We start from the raw sequence: 21,141 nt of genomic DNA on the forward strand, positions 1-21,141 counted from the left end.
AGGCAAAAAGGCTTATGAAAAATGAGTTCTGGAAACTGTTAAAAGGCCAGCATGATTGGAGCCTAGTAAGCAAGGTCGAGAATGGTATATGTTGAGACCCAAGAGAAGTTACCATATCATACATCATAAATGCCATAGAATCTATTAAGCACAATGGAAAGCCAAGATATGATTAACATCACACACAGTGTATCTGGTACAAAATGGATCAGAGGAAATGGCCAATGAATTGCATACAGTTATAATAATTCCAACAAAAGAAGAGATGAAGGAGATTTAAACTCAGGCAGTGTGGAGACAGAGAGGATTAGACAGTTTTGACATATATTTTGGAGCAAGAATGAAAGGGACTAAGTAATAGCTGGATATAGGGATGGATTGCTCAGTTGCTCAGTCCTGTCCTACTCTACGCCACCATATGGACTGCCACATGCCAGGCTTCCCTGTCCTTCACTATCTCCCGGAGTTTGCTCAAATTCATGTCCATTGAGTCAGTGATGCCAGCCAACCATCTCATTCTCTGACGCCCCCTTCTCCTCCTACCCTCAATCTTTCTTAGCATCAGGGTCTTTTTAAATGAGTTAGTTCTTCGAATCAGGTGGCCAAAGTATAGGGAGGGGAGAAAGTAGCAACAGTGGTGATTTAGTTTCTGACCTGAATAACAGGGTAATTGAAATATCATTTACTCTGATGGGAAGGACTGACAAAGAAATAGGCAGCATGGAAATGACACTAGAAAAGTCCAAGATTATATATCTGTGTAAATCTCAGTGTAATAAATCAGTGTCTAAAACAACAGTCACTTCATGAAGTCCCATCACTTCATGGCAAACAGATGGAGAAACAGTGGGAAAATGACAGACTTTATTTTTGGGGGGTCAAAAAAATCACTGCAGATGGTAACTGCAGCCATGAAATTAAAAGATGCTTACTCCTTGGGAGAAAAATTATGATCAACATAGACAGCATATTAAAAAGCAAAGACATTACTTTGCCAACAAAGGTCTGTCTAGTCAAAGCTATGGTTTTTCCAGTAGACGTGTATGGATGTGAGAGTTGGACTATAAAGAAAGCTGAGTGCCGAAAAATTGTGGTGTTGGAGAAGACTCTTGAGAGTCCCTTGGACAGCAGGGAGATCCAACCAGTTAATCCTAAAGGAAATCAACCCTGAATATTCATTGGAAGGACTGATGTTGAGGCTGAAACTCCAATACTTTGGCCACCTGATGCAAAGAACTGACTCACTGGAAAAGACCCTGATGCTGGGAAAGATTGAAGGCAGGAGGAGAAGGGGAAGACAGAGGATGAGATGGTTGGATAGCATCATCGACTCAATGGACATTAGAATGAGTAAGCTCCAGGAGTTGATGATGGACAGGGAGGCCTGGTGTGCTGCAGTCCATGGGGTTGCAAAGAGTTGGACATGACCTAGCGGTTGAACTGAACTGAACTGAAAATAACAGTCCCCTTCTGTCATCCCCACTCATCCTCTGTCGACAGAAGGGGACTGTTGTTTTAGACACTTCTTTCCTTAGTTATTTGTAAAGTCTCGTCACACAACCACTTCTTTTTCTTTGGGGTAGTTTTGGTCACTGCTTCTTGTACAATATTATGAACCTTCATCCACAGTTCTTCAGGCACTCTGTCTACCATACCTAACCCCTTGAACCTACTTATCACCCCTACCATATAGTCATAAGGAATTTGCTTTAGGTTGTAACTGAATGGTCTAGTGGTTGTCTCTATTTTCTTCAATTTAAAGCCTGAATTTTGCAATAAGGAGCTCATGATCTGAGCCACAGTCAGTTCCAGGTCTTGTTTTTGTGGACTGTATAGAGCTTCTCCACCTGTGGCTGCAAAGAAAATAATCAATCTGACTTCGGTATTGACCATCTGGTGATGTCCACATGTAGAGAGGTTTCTAGGGTTGTTGGAAAAGCATGTTTACTATGACCAGAATGTTCTCTTGATAAAAGTTGGTTAGCCTTTGCCCTCCTTCACTTTGTATTCTAAGATCAAACTTCCCTGTTATTCTGGGTATCTCCTGACTTCCTACTTTTGCATTCTAATCCTCTATGATGAAAAGGACATCTTTTCGTGTGTGTATTAGTTCTAGAAGGTCTTACAGGTCTTCAAAGATCCAGTCAACTTCAGCTTCTTTGGCATTAGTGGTTGGGGCACAGACTTGGATTACTGTGATGCTGAATGATTTGTCTTAGAAACAAACCATTCTGTTGTTTTTGAGATTGCACTCAGGTACAGCATTTCAGACTCTTTTGTTGACTATGAAGGCTAATCCACAACTGAGCGTCATTTCCGCTTTGGTCCAGCCACTTCATTCTTTCTGGAGCTATTAGTAATCGCCCTCTACTCTTCCCCAGTAGCATATGGAACACCTCCAACCTGCAGGCCTTATCTTCGTGTCATATTTTTTGCCTTTTCATACTGTTCATGGGGTTCTCGCAATAGAATACTGGAGTGGGTTGTCATTTCCTCCTCCAGTGGACTGCATTTTGTCACAACTCTTCACTATGACCTGTCCATCTTTAGTGGCCCTGCAAGCAGGAAGGGTAAGCCAACTCTACTGTTTTGTGTAAATGCAGTCGGGATTATGATCAGGACTGTCTTTATCTATAATGCTGCTAACCCCAAGCCTTGAAGGGAAAAGATAAACACTAGCTGCCAGTCTTTTGGTTGTACAATAAAAAGGCTTGGGTAAAAACCCTTTTTCTGGATTGGCTCCACTGATGCTTTGTCCTTGATACAGGAACTGTTCTGCCAGTAAGAAACTACCTTTTAAAGTTCCTTTCATATTGGACAATACCCCCGGCTACCCAGAACTCTGTGACTGCAACATCAAAGGTGTCAAAGTGGTCTGCTGCTGCTGCTGCTAAGTCACTTCAGTCGTGTCCGATTCTGTGCAACCCCATGGACTGCAGCCTACCAGGCTCCTATGCCCGTGGGATTTTCCAGGCAAGAGTACTGGAGTGGGTTGCCATTGCCTTCTCCGTCAAAGTGGTCTCAGTTCAGTTCAGTTCAGTCGCTCAGTCGTGTCCGACTCTTTGCCCCTAAATACAGTGTCTCTAATTCAGCCTCTAGATCAGGAGTCATAAAGATCTTTAAGGCTCATACTCCACGGGAAAGATTGTCAATGCTATGGAAGAAAACTCTGATAGAACATCATGGACATCTGGAAGAATTTCACCACTGAAGATGCCATGGTTATTGTAGAAAAAGCTGTGAAAGACTTTAAGCCCAAAACAATAAATGCCTGCTGGTGAAAACTGTGTCCAGATTTCACATATGATGTCACAGGATTTATAACAGAGCCAATCAAGGAAATCTTGAAAGAGAGTTGATATCAAAAAAAAGGTGAGGGATGAAGGGTTTCAAAATACAGACCTTAGAGAAATTCAAGAGCTAACAGACATCAAACCAGAGGAATTAAAAGAAGATAACTTGATGGAGATAAGTGTTTCCAAACTAGAGCCAGACGATGAGGAAGAAAACACCAGAAGAAGCTGTGCCAGAAAACAAACTGACAATAGACGATCTGACAGAAAGAAGGGTTCCAATTATTCAAGACTGCTTTTGACTTCTTTTACGGCATGGACTCTTTCATGACAGGGGCACTAAAACTAAAGCAAACAATGGAAGAAGGATTGCTACTATATAAAAACATTTCTACAGTAATGAAAAAGCAAAAAAGTCAGAAGTTACCAGGTATTCATGCACAGTTACACCAAGTGTGCCTGCCTCTCCTGGCAACTCCTCTCCGTCTTCCACTGAGGCCACTCCTGAGACAGTAACACCAACCCCTCATCTTCCTCCTCCTCCTCAGCCTACTCAACATGAAGATGACAAGAACCAAGAACTTTATGATGACCCATGTCCACTTAATGAGCAGTAAGTAATCATCATGCCATACAAATGATAAACCTCTCTGCTGTGTATGTGTGTATCATTGTGTGAACATTTAGTAACTGTCCAGCAAGAACTATATGAAACCATTTTTGTGTGATCATCCTTGCCTAAGTATTTATTGTATAGGACACTTCTGACTTCTGTACAAGACTTGTACTGAAATGGATAGCCAATCCTTACATAGGCATAAGGTGACTAATATTTTATATAAAATTAATAAGGTTAGTTTTCTTACTGTTTTGCAACTTTATTTTCAAATAATTATCATTATTTGATAATTTGATATCAACAGTATCATACAGTATGCCCCCTCTCTCATTAGTAATTGGAAAAATTACATATTGACTTATCATACAGGTAAGAGGCTTTCGAGACAATGTTAATAATGTTTTAAATACTGTATTATGAGTACGACTGCAATAAAATATACCATAAATATTTTATGGTATCCTCATCGTAAGTATATAGGGTAAGGTACTGTGAAGCAACTGTATCAATTACAATACTACGGAAGAATTGATGCTTTTAAACTGTGGTGTTGGAGAAGACTCTTGAGAGTCCCTTGGACTGCAAGGAGATCCAACCAGTCCATCCTGAAGGAGATCAGTCCTGGGTGTTCATTGGAAGGACTGATGTTGAGGCTGAAACTCCAATACTTTGGCCACCTCATGCCAAGAGTTGACTCATTGGAAAAGACCCTGAGGCTGGGAGGGACTGGAGGCAGGAGGAGAAGGGGACGACAGAGGAGAAGATGGCTGGATGGCATCACCGACTCGATGCACGTGAGTTTGGGTGCATGCCATAGGTGTCCCGATGGACAGGGAGGCCTGGCATGCTGCGATTCATGAGGTCACAAAGAGTCGGACACAACTGAGCAACTGAACTGAACTGAACCGAACCATAAAGCAATCATTTTCCTGCTTCTTCATTTATCAATGAATGGTTATACCTGTAAATATATACAAATTTCTTTTTCACATTTTATCTTTTCATTTTTGGTCTCTAGTATTGGTAATACATCTACAGAGTTCTGTATCATGTGAGAAAATACTGGTGTTGGTATGGACAGACCATTCATCTTGTACACAGCATAAACTTATGGTATCAATAAACATAGTACAGTAAAAGTACTTTCTATTCCTTATGATTTTCTTAATAACATTTTCTTTTCTCTAGCTTACTTTATTATAAGATACAGTATTAATAAATAATACATATAACACACAAAATACCTGTTAATTGACTATGTTATCAATAAGGTTTTGGACCAACAGTAGGCTATGAGTAATGTTTTGGGGGAGTCAGAAGTTAACATGCAAATTTTCAACTGAAGAGAAGTTGCCACCTCTTTGCACTGTTCAAGGATCAACTGTATCTCTCTACCTTATGATGTAGCAACTTTACCTCCAAACATTTATCTCAAATAATTGAAAATATGTATCATTTTAAAAATCTTATAAAAGAATATTATGTAAGCTTTCTTCACAATCACCAAAAACTTAAATGTAACAAATATCCATAAATAGGAAAAAAGATAAACAAAATGTGGTATATCCATAGAAAAAAATGGTATTCTGTTAATGAAAAGAAATGAAATACTGATGCACGTAAGTGGATAGCAACCCCCCACCTCAAAATTCGAAGTATAAAAAGTCATATACAAAAGAGTGTGCATATGCTCTGACTCCATTTCTATTAAATTTTAGTACAGGCAAAACTAATCTGTGGCAAAAGAAATCCTCTTGCCTCTGGGTAAAGGGTGGGAGACTGAAGGATTCACTGGTAAGGGACAGAAAGAATCTTTCTGACGTAATGAAAATGCTTGACATCTTGATAAGCATATAAATTAATGTGTGCATTTTTCAAAATGAATACTATGCACTTAAGGTTCATGCATTTCACTATATGTAAATTATATTAAACAAAACTGTATTATTGAACACATACAATGTTCTTTTCACAAACTAGGGCAAAATACCATAAAGAAACTTCATAAATTTGCTGGCACCCTGGTTCCACAGATAGAAATTACATAGAAATACATATATTTTCTGTTTATTCCTCACTTTACAAAACTCTTATTCCCATAATATTGTTATGGTTCACCAAACAGAAAGAATAACAGGAGCATATTGCAAAAGCTATAACACACACACACCCCAACTGTATTAAGTAATCACTGAAGTTTCTTGACCTTCAAAAGCAGAATGCCCACAGTTTGTTAAACTTTCAACTCTTCTCTCTCCAGGCCCAGAAGGCAAAGAATATTACCTAATACCATACTTTTATTTTAACTACCTCATAAAGAACTTATAGTTGTAGTAGAAAAACTATGATTTAATCTTTCTTAAAACAATTATCAAGACATATATAACCACCTGTACATTTTAATCAACCCTAGGGCATTCCCCAGTACCCTGAAAGACATGTTTTCCATGGCAGTATTAGTAACTTCTATAAAACATATCTGATATGGGAGAAGGAGGAAATTACTATCTTAAAGTATGTATGGGGTTTTCGTTCATGCTACATTTTACTCTCTACCAGTACAGACAGATGATCCAAAATTGACAGCAATGCTTTCCTCATTAGGTCACCAAATATTTGCTCCCTTCCACAATGGAAATGGCTTTCATTTTTTTCTTACTATATAAATTATAAGGTGAAAATGAGAATCAGGACAAAAGCATAAGAACAAAATTAAAAAGAAATTAAAATTCCTAAATTCCATTATTCTGATACAACCACCACCATTTTGATGATTCAGTTGAACCCTGTTGTACACACTTATACAGACACTTTACATACTCTGAATATCATATATGTTGTTTTTCATGGGAATAACTCTTTCAAATGGTTCTTCTATCTCCCTTTCCTCTCTCATCTCCTCCTCTCTTAAATAACCAATGTCAACAACCAGATATATATCCTTTCATATCTTTACCTGGTCTCACTGTATCAAATAAAAATATACACATATACATACATACACATTGTTGAAGGAGGGAGAGTTGTTATTCAGGTAACAATAGTAGGATCCTATTACAGATGTTTCTCTGCATCATGCTTTTCTCATTTTATGGAGGAAATTCCTCCAAGTCAACTGGTATGAAGCCAGTTCACTGTATTTAAATGGCTGACAATACTCCATGAAAAATGTATTCAACCATTACCTTGTAGATAAGTACTCTTTTTTTCTCCTGAGCCAAAATCTGACCCTCAGTAACAGGGTGAAATACTGTTTGTTTTTAACTGCTAACTTCTGTGGTAATTTGTTACACAGCAATTGAATGACTGATACAGATTCTAAGGTCAAAAGAAACATCAACAGTCTACTTATTAAGTAGTTATGTCCAAACAATAAGTATTCATGTCCTGACAATAACTGAGTAGCCACCTGAAAAAAATTCTTAACATGCATTACAAGGAAAATATTTCTATTTTTATCTACCCCATTCATAGCCCAACACAAGCTTTAGAAAAGTGTTTAGAGTTCATTCACTCTGAGATGCCATTCTCAAAACATGCCATACATCCTAGCATCCATGTATACACATAGTCCTTCCTCTTTATGGTTAAAAAAGGAGTAGTTGAGAGGCTTTGAGTTTGTTTCCCATCCTTTTCTAAATAACTACACATTAACTTCTGTATCCACGTAAGCTGCACATACTAAACATAATTACAGTATCTTACTGACAAAGTCAAGCACTATATATCAAACAGTATATCCTAATAACAGCAATGCCTTAGATCTATGCAGTCTAATACATAGCCACTAGCCACCTGGGGCTATGTATTCTAAACTAATTAAAATTCAGTAAAATTTAAAACTGCATTCCTTAGTTCTACTAGACTCATTTCAAATACTCAACAGCTATCTGCTGTTAGCAACTGCCATACAATGCAGTGCAGATTATAAGAATATATCCATCACTGTATAAAGTTTACTATAAACACTATCCTAGAGGTAAATGAAATACAGAGTATTCTTGCACTAAAGACCTCCTAAATGTGATACTGTTGGTTTTCTATGTTACTTAGATTATTCTATCTTCCCTTTTATGACACTTTGCCAGTTATCAACTTGCTGTCGATGTGCCTATCTTTCATAGCTATGGTCCCCATGCACAAAGCTGCTTCCAGCTGCTGAAACCTGAAGAAACAATGAACCAAACAGAATAACATTAAATGCAAAGTGGATTCTTAAGAAAAGGCTATTAGAACCTCAAAATCTCATCACATTGTTTTTGATTTTTCAGAGTCCTGTTTTCCTTTCTTTCTAATCTCAGACCTGTTTAAAATATGGTAAATGAATTGCTGGTTACAGTACAGTTGTTCCTATCTTTTCACGGATCTGGTATTTGCAAATTCATCTACTCTTTAAAATTTATTTGTAACATCAAATCAATATTCTCAGTCATTCCTGGACATGCACAGAGCAGCAAAAAATTTAAGTTGCCATATGCAATCCCATGGACAGACAAGCCGGGTGGGCTAGTCTATGGGGTTGCAAAGAGCTGGATACATATTGACTGACCAGCATGCATGCACACTCTCTGAGCTAAGGTCAAACAAAGGACCCTACACACTTGCTCTCATACAAGTGTCTTTTTCATGGTCTATTTAGTGCCACATTTTAAAATATTTTTGTGTGTGCTGTTGGTGTTTCACTGTTAAAATGGTCCCCAAGTGTAGTGTGAAGTGCTGTCTGGTGTTTTTAAATACAAGAAGGCAGTGATGTGCCTTATAGAGAAAATATCTTTGTCAGATAAGCTTTATTCGGGCAAGAGTTATAGTGCTATTGGCTGTGAGTTCAATGAAATGAATAAACCATATACACAAAGTGAGATGACTTTAAACAGAAATGCATATAAAGCAACATTATGTATGGACTGACTGATAAAAATCCAGTAACCAAGAGTAATAAGAGGCTCACAGAAACCTAACTCTGAGTTACAATGAACAATCCACCAGTCTGGCAAAATCTAAAAATCAGTCATAGAAATGATGGGGAGAGTACAAGACGTAACAACTTTCATACACTGCCAATCAGAGTACAAATTATAGAGCCATTTTCTAAAAACTTTTCTATTACCAGACAGAACTTAAATATACATATCCTCTATGATCCAGCAACTGTATGCCAAGGTATATACCCTAAAGAAACTCTTGTATGTGTGTATGAGGAAAAATCATACAAGAATGTTCATATTACTCTGTTCCTAAGAGCAAAAACAATAAAAACTCAAAAGCCTATCAAATTGAAAAATGGATAAATATATTTTTGCATACTGATATACTAGAATACCAAACAGTTCAAACTGTGTGTGCTAAGTCACTTCGATTGTGTCTTGACTCCTTGCAACCTATGGACTATAGCCCATCAGGTCCCCCTGTCCATGGGATTCTCCAGGCAAAAATACTGGAGTGGGTTGCCATGCCCTCTTCCAGAGGATCTTCCCAACCCAGAAATCGAACCCATGTCTCCTATGTCTCCTGCTTTGGCAGGCAGGTTCTTTACCAGTAGCACCACTGGGGAAGGTCAGTCAAAACTAACAAACTACAATTATACTCGGCAACATTAATATCATAATCTTTAACAAACAAACAAAAAGCCACAGAAAATGTATAAATGGATTCAAGTTCTATTATATTTACATAAAGTCAAAGCCAGACCACCTGACCTGCCTCTTGAGAAACTTATATGCAGGTCAGGAAGCACCTGTTAGAACTGGACATGGAACAACAGACTGGTTCCAAATAGGAAAAGGAGTACGTCAAGGCTGTATATTGTCACCCTGCTTATTTAACTTATATGCAGAGTACATCATGAGAAACACTGGGCTGGAAGAAGCACAAGCTAGAATCAACATTGCCGGGAGAAATATCAATAACCTCAGCTATGCAGATGACCCCACCCTTATGGCAGAAAGTGAAGAAGAACTAAAGAGCCTCTTGATGAAAGTGAAAGAGGAAACTGAAAAAGTTGGCTTAAAGCTCAACATTCAGAAAACTAAGATCATGGCATCCGGTCCCATCACTTCATGGGAAACAGATGGGGAAACAGTGGAAACGGTGTTAGATTTTATTTTTCTGGGCTCCAAAATCACTGTAGTTGGTGACTGCAGCCATGAAATTTAAAGACACTTACTCCTTGGAAGGAAAGTTATGACCAACCTAGACAGCATATTAAAAAGCAGAGACATTACTTTGCCAACAAAGGTCCATCTAGTCAAGGTTATGATTTTTCCAGTGGTCATGTATGGATGTGAAAGTTGGACTGTAAAGAAAGCGGAGCACCGAAGAATTGATGCTTTTGAACTGTGGTGTTGGAGAAGACTCTTGATAGTCCCTTGGACTGCAAGGAGATCCAACCAGTCCATCCTCAGGGAGATTAGTCCTGAATGTTCATTGGAAGGACTGATGTTGAAGCTGAAACTCCAATACTTTGGCCACCTGATGTGAAGAGCTGACTCATTTGAAAAGACTCTGATGCTGGGAAAGATTGAGGGCAGGAGGAGAAGGGGACGACAGAGGATGAGATGGTTAGATGGCATCACCGACTCGATGGACATGGGTTTGGGTGGACTCCAGGAGTTGGTGATGGACAGAGAGGCATACTGAACCCTGGCATGCTGCGGTTCATGGGGTTGCAAAGAGTCGGACACGACTGAGCAACTGAACTGAACTGAACTTAAAGTCAGACAAAACTTAAATCACAGGAATTTATAAACATATACATATATAATACTGTGAGAATATGGTTAACAAATAGTGAAGTCGCTCAATCGTGTCTGACTCTTTGCGACCCCATGGACTGTAGCCCACCAGGCTCCTCAGTCCATGGAAATTTTCCAGACAAGAGTGCTGGAGTGGGTTGCCATTTCCTTTTCCAGGGGATCTTCCTGACCCAGGGATTGAACCCGAGTCTCCTGCATTGCAGGCAGACACTTTACTGTCTGAGCCACCAGTGAAGCCCATGGTTAACAAATATGAAATAATAATTATGGAAGTGGGATTAGAGGACAGATACAAAATGGTGCTCACAGGAAGCTTCAAAGGTTGCAGTAGTTTTCCATTTCTAAAGACTGCTGAAGAATAAACAAGTATTTGTTTTATTATTCTTTAAATTTTATGTATAAGTATGCATATTTTTTCCCTTTGAATATAGCATATTTTGCAATGAAACACTTAAAACATGACGTGATCCAAAAGGTTTGTAAACAGTAAAAAAACAATTAAAAGGAAAAATAAGTATAGAGACTAGGTTTCCAAGAACTACAGTAAAGTTAAAAATTAAGTTTTATTTATCCACCTTCTTTACCTATCAGAGCATTAATTTCCTCAAGGATATGGACATAATAAGTGTTAGTGCTGAAAGTGTATAAATGAAAAATGATTATTTTTTACTTCAGATGACTTCAGACACTATTTGTCAAGGAAACAATTTAGCTCATGGTCCTAATACCATCCAAGTACACTTTTTTAGTAAAATAACAAACTATGTTAAGTTTATTTTTTCTAAAAGGCAGTTAACTGAATCACTGAGTGAAAGTTCAGTTTACTAACATCACATTAAATGTTTACAGAATAACTTGAGTTTAAGTGCAGTAGAAGCCACAAGCTGTTCAGATCTGTACTCTGATCAGTTACTACTCAGAATAGTAACAGCACCATAACCAGTTCTTTTTAGTTAACATTTTCCTCAAAATATAACAAGAGACTTAGATTTGTATCATTAGTAATGCCCCCCCCAAAAATTAGATTTTAAATATTCCAGTAGAGAGAAATAAAAAGTCTATGCTTCATCAAACCCCACACTGTATTTGCCTATGAAATAAAAATTCTTCCAAAATGTAAACAAACAAAAAAAGGGGAAATAAAAATTTACCTAACAGTTTCAAAGACTGAATAAACTACTGATGTAATCCAGATAACTGTTAACCATTCAGTACTTGCCTATTTAAAATATGACTTCTAAATGGAATCAGGAATTAAACATAATCTTACCTGCGGAGGATAGTTGCTTTCTGAAGACCACCTTGAAGACTGGTCATTTGGTTTATCAACTAAAATGTTCCTGAAATAAAGAAAAGGAAATTATACATTTAATTAAAAGAATAAGTGAACAAAAATATGTGAAAAGAGGAATAATCTACCAGATGTTAAAATTATCACTAAGTTATATAATACTGGGAACTTGAATAAGAAGAAAAAAAAGGAAACAGAACAAGCAACACAGAAAATGTCTAGCAGTTTTAAGGTTTTTAAATATGATTAAGGTAGTATTTTAAACAACTGAAAAAAGGCATTTTATTTATATATATGTGCACACAGAGAGAGACAGAGAGCGAGAGAGAGAGAGAGAGCGAGCTCTACTTCATATCCAGTGACAACATGAGCTACAGGTGTACTTAGGAATTTAAGGTAAACAAAGTAATAAAATACTAATAATTAATACTACACACATATATATGTGTGTGTGTATATATATATATATATATATATTTAGGAATTTAAGGTAAATAAATAAAAGACCTAATAATATAATATCATATATATATACACATACATATATGTATATGTTTATATAAATACATACATCTTTTTTTTTTTTTTCAATCTTTGAATCAAGAAGGTCTTTTAAGCCCAGCACCTAAAACAGACCTATGAAAAAAGGAACTGATATACATACTTTGGAAGGTGGTGCTTTTACTGGAAATTATAAGGCTAAAGACAAACAGAATCACACATAAAAAAACTACTTGATAAAGTTATTTCTCAGAGGGATATGGGTTAATTCTGAAACACTTCACACTGGTGTCAAACAAACAGTAAATGGACAGTAGATGATGGGAGTCAAGCTTCTCACTTTGGAGTGAAAAGTAACAGAAAAGCAAGGGGATGAAGGTTGGAATGAACCCAAGGCTACTGAAATAGAGTCAGAGACATCAGTGTGAACTCATATTAATATTCAGCTTTATATAGATACAGATAAATAGATTCAATAATTGTATGTGAGAGTACTCCTAGCTCTGTTCACTAATAGGGACTAGAATCATTGATACTCCAGTAGCAGTGAGTACACTCAATACCAATTCTTGATTTCTACATACCACAGTCCAATAAAAGGAAACAGGGATTCTTGGGAAAGGAGCTGATTCTAGGCATAGAGCAGGGAATTCAGAACATTAGTCTAGAACATCTTGTAGTGCTCAAAACCACCACAAAGGTCGGGGCGGGGAGGGGGGGCATGTCAAAGGGACACAGAGGAGCCAACATGAAAGAATGAATGGCCAAAGCTAAAATAACTAAACAGCAAAATAAATAACAAGGTACTGGATTACAACCCAAATATCCCTGAGTCTCTAGTGATATAAATAACTCTAGCCTAACAATCAGAAAAACATCAAACAGATTCAGACTTAAGAATACTCAACAAAATACATGACCAGTACTCCTCAAACTATCAATACAATGAAAAATAAGGAAGATTAAAAACCCATCACAGACCAGAAGAGAGTAAAGGAACAAGATAACTAAAAGTAATGGTATCTTGAATGGGATCCTGGATCAGAAGACACTAAAATAGGAAATCTAACAAAATTCAAATAAAATGTGAAATTTAGGAATGGAAATTCCATTCCTATAGTTCAGCATTTTTGCAGAATGTCATATAAATGGTACCACAGTCCAGAATCTTCTAGGACTTATTTCTTTCACTCATTATAATGTCTAGATTCACGCAAGTGTTGTGTATTATAGTTCACTCTGCTTTATTTATATACTATCATATTTATATAGAATAGTATATAAATATGGGGGGAAATGTCACTATGTAGGGAGGTACCAGTTTGTTCATCCATTAACCAGCTTAAATATATTAGGATCATTTCCAGTTCTGGGCAAGTATTAAGCTACATAAATATTTGTACACAGATTTTTGTGTGAATATGTCTTTATTTCACTTTGGAAAAATATCTAGGAATGAAATTACTGGGTCAAATGATACATGTATGTCTAACTTCATAAGAAACTGTAAAACTCTTTTCACAGGTGGTCCTACCTTTTTACACCTCTACTATGAATGTCTGAGAGCTCTGGCTGCATCCTTGCCAGCACTTCATCTTATCTTTAAGTTTGTAGTGGTAACTCTGTGGTTATAATATGCATTTCCCTAATGATTAATGATGTTGAGTATTTTTTCATGTGCTATTTGCCATTCATGTAATCTAATTTGGCAAAATATACACTTAATTATTTTGACCATATTTTTATTGGGTTATTTGTTTTGACAGCTCTGTTCATATTCTAAATACAAGCCCTTTGTCAGATTAAAAAAAAAAAAAATGTGAAATTTAGCTAACAGTAATGTATCAGTGTTGGTGTCTTGGTCATGACAAATGTACCATGGTAATATAAGATGTCATCAACAGGAGAAACTAGATGAGGGGCATATGCAAACTCGCTGCAACTTTTCTATAAATCTAAAATCATTTTAAAATAAAAAGGGTATTTTTTTTAAAGTTGGATCTACACCTATCACAGAAAAGGTACTTAATAAATGTCAAAAAGATGAATGAATTTTTTTAAAGACAGAACTATAAGAAAAAGAATTTTCTTTACATACACATTTCACAAAGATAAAACATTAATACATAATAATAAATAATAAATGAAATGACCTCATGCATTCTAAAAGGTAAAAACCAGCTAGAAAAATATAGACAATGTAAAACACAAAAGGCTAATTAAAATTTGAATATTTAAACAGCACTTAATTATAAATACAGCCTTCCCACGTGGCCCAGATGGTAAAGACTTTGCCTGAAATGTGGAGACCCAGGTTTGATCCCTGGGTTGGGAAGATCCCCTGAAGGAGGGCATGGCAACCCACTCCAGTATTCTTGCCTGGAGAATTCCATGGACAGAGGAGACTGGTGGGCTACAGTCTATGGGGTCACAAAGAGTTGGACACGACTGAGTGACTAAGTTATAAATAGCCCATACAAAAACTAGCAAACCCAACCATTCAAAATCAGTAATAACCAAAAATTAGAGATTAAAACAAAGATATACATTATCCCTATAAAATTGAGCCTATACTCAAAATAACATATTTGAATCATAACTGCAGTTGTTGCCCAGAGCTGGTAAAATGGTACTCTCATATTTTGCTGGCAGAAATGCAAATTGATACAACTTTTCAAGAGAGAATTTTAATATACTATATATCAAAAACATTTCAAATATGTATATCCCTCTAAATAAAAATGATAACAGCCGTGATGACAATGATGATGTTTGTGTCTAACATTTCTGAGCTTTTATGACATCCCAGACTAAGACATCCTGGTCTAAGTGCTTTCTATATATAAACTATTACCTTCAACGTACAGATTAAGAAACTGAGAGAGATAAATTAATATACCTAAGTGGTGGTTGCAGTTTAGTTGCATCTGACTCTTTGCAACCCCATGGATTACAGCCTGCCAGGCTCCTCAGTCCATGGGATTCTCCAGGCAAGAATACTGAAGTGGGTTGCCATTTCCTCCTCCAGGGGCTCTTCCCAACCCAGGAATAGTACCCAGGTATCCTGCAATGCAGGCAGATTCTTTACCAACTGAGCTACAAGGGAAGCCCACACCAAAAATTAAGAATCTCAACCCAAGGCGATCTGCCTCCAAAGTCAATGCTTTTAATCACCATAGTACACAGTTTTAGCATATTTCACTTCCTGGAACTTAACCTAAACAATAATCCAGGGGATTTAAAACATCCACATTCATGACAATACGATTTATAAAAGCAAACTGTAAACAACCTAATTGTCTAACAATAGAGGATGTGTTAAAAAAAGTTATGAAATGTCTATGTTATAGAATAACATGTAACCATAATATTATGGCCTCACTTCAATGTTGTTGGCAAATGTTTATTACACAGTGAGTGAAGAGAAAAGGTAGTTTGCAGAGTATGTACAATGAATCAAGTATTGTTAAGTAATAATAATGTTCGTGCATGAAAAGAAAAGACCAAGAAGATATGCTAAATTGCTAATGTAGCTATTGCATTACAATAATATAATACGGTAATGGTGAGATTACAATGACTTTCCTCCTTCTTCGCACGTTTTTGTACTTTCCAAATATTCTAAAACTAACACATCAACATATAATCAGAAAAAAAAGATGTGTTTTATTAAGCATCACAAAACAAAGATAAGAACTCTATGAAAAGACTGCAGTACTGTTAAAAACTAAAGCTATAAAAACTAGGGGGAAAAAATCACTCTGACATGAAAGTATGAAGGAAAATCTAATGTAACTATGATAAATTGGGACCACAAAAATCACAAAGTATAATACATTGTGGGAAGGGAGATCAAATGACATGAGAGTTAATTTCATCATTTTCATAGCTCCTAAGAATAATGTTTCTGAAATTGATAAAAAGAAAAAGACTCAAGAATACTGAAATTTAGAATAAAAACATACTACCTATCTCATAAATTATTTGAGACAGAATACCAACAACAACAAAACAGCAAAAAGGAGCTAAGAGAAGATTAAATGAAAGCAGGACACACTGAAAACAGAAAATTTTAAATACAATGACAATATTAATACAAAGAATCTAAAACAGTCAGACATATAAACAGCCTAAAATAACACAGTAAGATATCCTTTGAACTGGGTGTATAGTAGTAACATTACTATTACATGAAGGCACACACACATTAATAGAGTGACTAGTAACAGATAAAAGATATGTACGGCAGATACAATCTTTGCAAAACCAGGAGGAATTTAAAGAAAAAGTATTAACTGGGATTAAAGGGCTCAAAGGGAGAGATAAAAAAATAAAATTTAAAGAAGTTTGGACTGGAGGAAAACAATAAGATAATAAGAATTCAAGCTAGGATTGTGAGTCAATGAATTAAATGAAAACAAAAATAAAGTAAAAAACACAGTGCCAGAAGAAACTAATAAAACAGTAGCAGGAGATTAAAGTCTCTCAGCATCTAGAAAATTAATAAACATCTATACAATGTCAAAGTAGCAATAAGGATTAATAGTACTATGAAGAAAAACAAAACAAAGTAGAAGAGAAACAGACCTATATGAGGGACTTAGCCATGTCATAATCTGAAAAATGAGCAGATAGATCACTAAATGCAAAGCTAAAGGGGTAAATAGTTACAGTATGTTATGGTCTTGTAAATTCTGAAATGCCTATTAAACAACCCACTGGAGATTCAGCGGCTGATTAACTGAGGCTGAAATTCAAGGAAAATGCCAGAGCTGAAAAAATAGAGCCATCAGTATATCAAATGCTAAAATATATAAAGCTATGACACTGAATGAAATAACTCAGGGGATAAAAAGGAGGTAGAAGAGAAGCTGCACTGCCCCCCCACCCCCTACATGGCGCTAATGGTAAAGAAGCTGCTTCCAATGCAGGAGACATAAGAGACATAGGTTCGATCCCTGGGTCTGGAAAATCCTTTGGAGGAGGAAATGGCAACCCACTCCAGTATCTTTACCTGGAGAATCCCACAGACAGAGGAGCCTAGCAGGCTACAGTCTGCGGGGTCGCAAAGAGTTGGATACAATTGAAGCAACTTGGCACCCACAGAGAAGCTGAAGGACTCATTAAGCTCTGGAGGGTCCATTATTTGGGGGGCCAGAGAGAAAGATCAAGCAAAGGAGACTGAGAAGGACCAAAGATGAAGAAACTGAAAACTTACAAACTGTGATGTCAAATGAAGAAAGAAATATTTTGCGAACAAAGAAGTGAAAAACTATGTTCAGTGCTGCTGAGAAGACAGGATTTGGGTGGTATTCACTTCATTTGACTAACTCCAAACTTAAAAGTTGCCACACAGAAAGTGCTTAATAAATATTTGATAGATATGAACAAATACATAAACAGCACTAAAAGGAAAAAAATTCAAATGATTCTATTAAAGTATAGAGTATATTAATTATATTAATATTAAACAAATATATTAATATATTTGTTATCTGTAATTTAAAGCTTATACTAAGATAAAAGAGAAATATGTACACTTGAAACTAATACAATATTGTAAATCAACTATATTAATTTTTAAAATGGATAAAACAGAAATATGATGCAGATGAGAAATGAGGTCAGGTCTAAGGTGCCTTGGAAAGATGGACGCTTGAAAATATTCCTGATGATTTCTCTCTAGTTCCAACACTAAGTCAACTACCAAGTACCTCTCTTAAGCCCAGAAGGTGACAGAGGCCAGAACCAGAACTTTTAAGAATTATCACAAAAGCTTATTAGTACTAGGAGGACCACGAGATCCATGGATTCACCTTTCCCCAAGAGAAATGCAGTAACTAAACAAGCACTTCTGGGACAATAGGCTAGTCTCCCGGGCCCACAAAGAGCTTCAGGAGAACTTTACTGCTGAGTATAAGAACATACTTCTCCTAGCTGAAGGCATCTAGCTGCTGAGAGGTGGCTCCCAGTGACCCATGGCGAACCACAAAGAACTAACAATATATAAAATGTTACACAAAAAGCCCCAAGACAAAGACTGCCAGCCTGCCCATAATCTGAGGTATCAGAAGCTTTACCCAAAGAGTACACAATACAAAAAAGTTTGTATAGAAAAATGTACAAAAAGAGCCAAGAAAATTTATTAAAAAGTGAGGAGAGATCATTTTATCAGCTTTTAAAACACTTCAAATTCTTTATAATTAAAACAGTAGGGATTGGTATAGGAACAGACCAAGAACTAAGAAACAAAAACCCAGAAATTGAGCCCGGTGTAGATGAGAACTTAATATTTTATGAAGATGATGTTTTATTTCAATGGGAAATACTACTTCATATTTAAATGATGCTTATACAACTGGAATTCCACAGGAAGAAAATAAGTTAACCCCTACCTAATATCATATACAAAATTAATTCCAATTAAAGATATAACCATACACACATACATAAACATCTCAGAAAAAAACTGAGGGCCAATATATACAACCAAAAAAGTGTTAAGAGATCTTTCTGTCAAGAAACACAGAAGCTTAAACAAAAATTTTATTTAAAAAACTTTAAAATTTTGTATTGTAAAAAAAAACTCCATAAAAAAGGACAGGAATCACATGGGTCAGAATGGCCATCATCAAAAAGTCTACTAACAATAAATGCTGGAGAGGGTATGGAGAAAAGGGAACCCTTTTACACTGTTGGTGGGAATGCAAACTGATACAAGCACCATGGAGAACAGTATGGAGATTCCTTAAAAAACTAGGAATAAAACTGCCATATGACCCAGCAATCCCACTACCTGGGGATATATACTGGACATATATCCTGAGGAAACCATAACTGAAAAAGACACATGTATCCCAATGTTCACTGAAGCACTACTTACAAAAGCTAGGATATGGAAGCAACCTAGATGTCCATCAGCAGATGAATGGATAAGGAAGCTGTGGTACATATACACAATGGAATATTACTTAGCTTAAAAAAGAATGCATTTGAATCCATTCTAATGAGGTAGATGAACCTAGAACCTAATATACAGAGTGAAGTTAGTCAGAAAGAGAAAGACAGATATCATATATTAACAAACACATATGAAGTCTAGAAAGATGGAACTGATGATCCTATGTGCAGGGCAGCAAAGGAGACAAAAACACAAAGAACAGACTTTTGGTCTTAGTGAGAGAAGGAGAAGGTGAGATGATTTGAAATAGCATTGGAACATACACATTACCGTATGGAAAATACATAGCCAGTGTGAATCTGATGTATGACACAGGGCACCAAAGCCACTGCTCTGTGACAACCTAGAGGGATGGGGTGGGGAGGGAGGTGGATGTGGGGCTCAGGAGAGAGGAGACACATGTATGTCTATGGCTGATTCCAACTGCTGTGGCAAAAACCATTACAAGGTTATAAAGTAATTATCCTCCAACTAAAATAAATAAAACTTTTTTAAAAAGACAGGAAACAAGCAATAGTTTAGGAAAAAGTACTTGCAACTCATATGACTAACAAGCTAGTAATCATACAGGGTTTCACTTGAGAATAAAATGAAAAATGAGTGAATGTGTGTCACTGAAGAGTCTTTAAAATTTAATGACTAGTAAATAACAACAAAAATTTTTTTTCTAAATCCCTGTGTCAGGAAAAACAAATTAACACATTAAGATATCTTTTTTTCACCCCTCAAATTGATTAAGTTAAATCTTTACTTAACAGGAAATCTCAGGGAGAAACTGTGGACATGTCCATTATTCCAACCTTGATGGAAAGTCAATTTGCAATATCTATCAAAATTCTAACTGCACATATTCTTTCACCTAGCATTCTCAGAATCTATCCTATAAAAATAAAATCATCAGTATATAAAGATCTATGTATAGAGACTCACTTATGAGTCTAGTTGCAATAGCAGGGAAATAAATCATAAAACACTATACTGCCAGATCTATGCCAGCTAACTTGTAGGGATTTCTGCAATATAAAAAATAAAGAAGGAAGTATGATTTTATTGTTAAAAAAATTATTATTTATATATATTTGTATCCAATTGTGGCTTCCCTGATAGCTCAGCTGGTAAAGAATGCACCAGGAGACCAGGGTTCGATTCCTGGATTGGGAAGATCCGTCACAGAAGAAATAGGTTACCCACTCCAATATTCTATGGCTTCCTTGGTGGCTCAGACGATAAAGAATCTGCCTGCATTGTGGGAGACCTGGGTTTGATCCCTGGATTGGGAAGAGCCCCTGGAGAAGGAAACGGCCACTCCAGTATTCTTGCCCGGAGAATTACATGGACAGAGGAGCCTGGCAGGCTACAGTCCATGGGGTTGCAAAGAGTCAGACACGACAGAGATTTTCACTTGTATCCAGTTGAATTAATAAGCATGTGTGGTATTACCTAATTCATATAAAATATATAAAGCACAGATATAAGCCAATAATGAAGCGTGAAAGTCAAAGTGAAAGTCACTCAGTCATGTCCAACTCTTTGTGATTCCATGGAATTCTCCAGGCCAGAATACTGGAGTGGGTAGCCTTTCCCTTCTCCAGGAATTCTTCCCAACCCAGGGATTGAACCCAGGTCTACCGCATTGCAGGCAGATTCTTCACCAGCTGAGCCACAAGGGAAGCCCAAGAATACTGGAGTGGGTAGCCTATCCCTTCTCCAGGGGATCTTCCCAA

At 36.6% G+C, this 21,141-nt stretch overlaps 1 protein-coding gene across 5 annotated transcripts in view; it reads right to left on the bottom strand.

The window, feature by feature from the left end:
- Positions 1-21,141, bottom strand: part of MKLN1 (muskelin 1, intracellular mediator containing kelch motifs) — a 386,334-nt gene that overhangs the window by 136,804 nt on the left and 228,389 nt on the right. For all 5 annotated transcript variants that reach the window (XM_010831658.1, XM_010831662.1, XM_010831660.1 and 2 more), the window contains one exon: positions 11,935-12,004. In XM_010831658.1, the coding sequence (XP_010829960.1) occupies positions 11,935-12,004 (70 nt within the window). The remainder of the gene's footprint in view (positions 1-11,934; positions 12,005-21,141) is intronic.

This window comes from Bison bison, unplaced genomic scaffold (assembly GCF_000754665.1).
Source record: "Bison bison bison isolate TAMUID 2011002044 unplaced genomic scaffold, Bison_UMD1.0 scf7180017864530, whole genome shotgun sequence".
NCBI classification, from domain to species: Eukaryota; Metazoa; Chordata; class Mammalia; order Artiodactyla; family Bovidae; genus Bison; species Bison bison.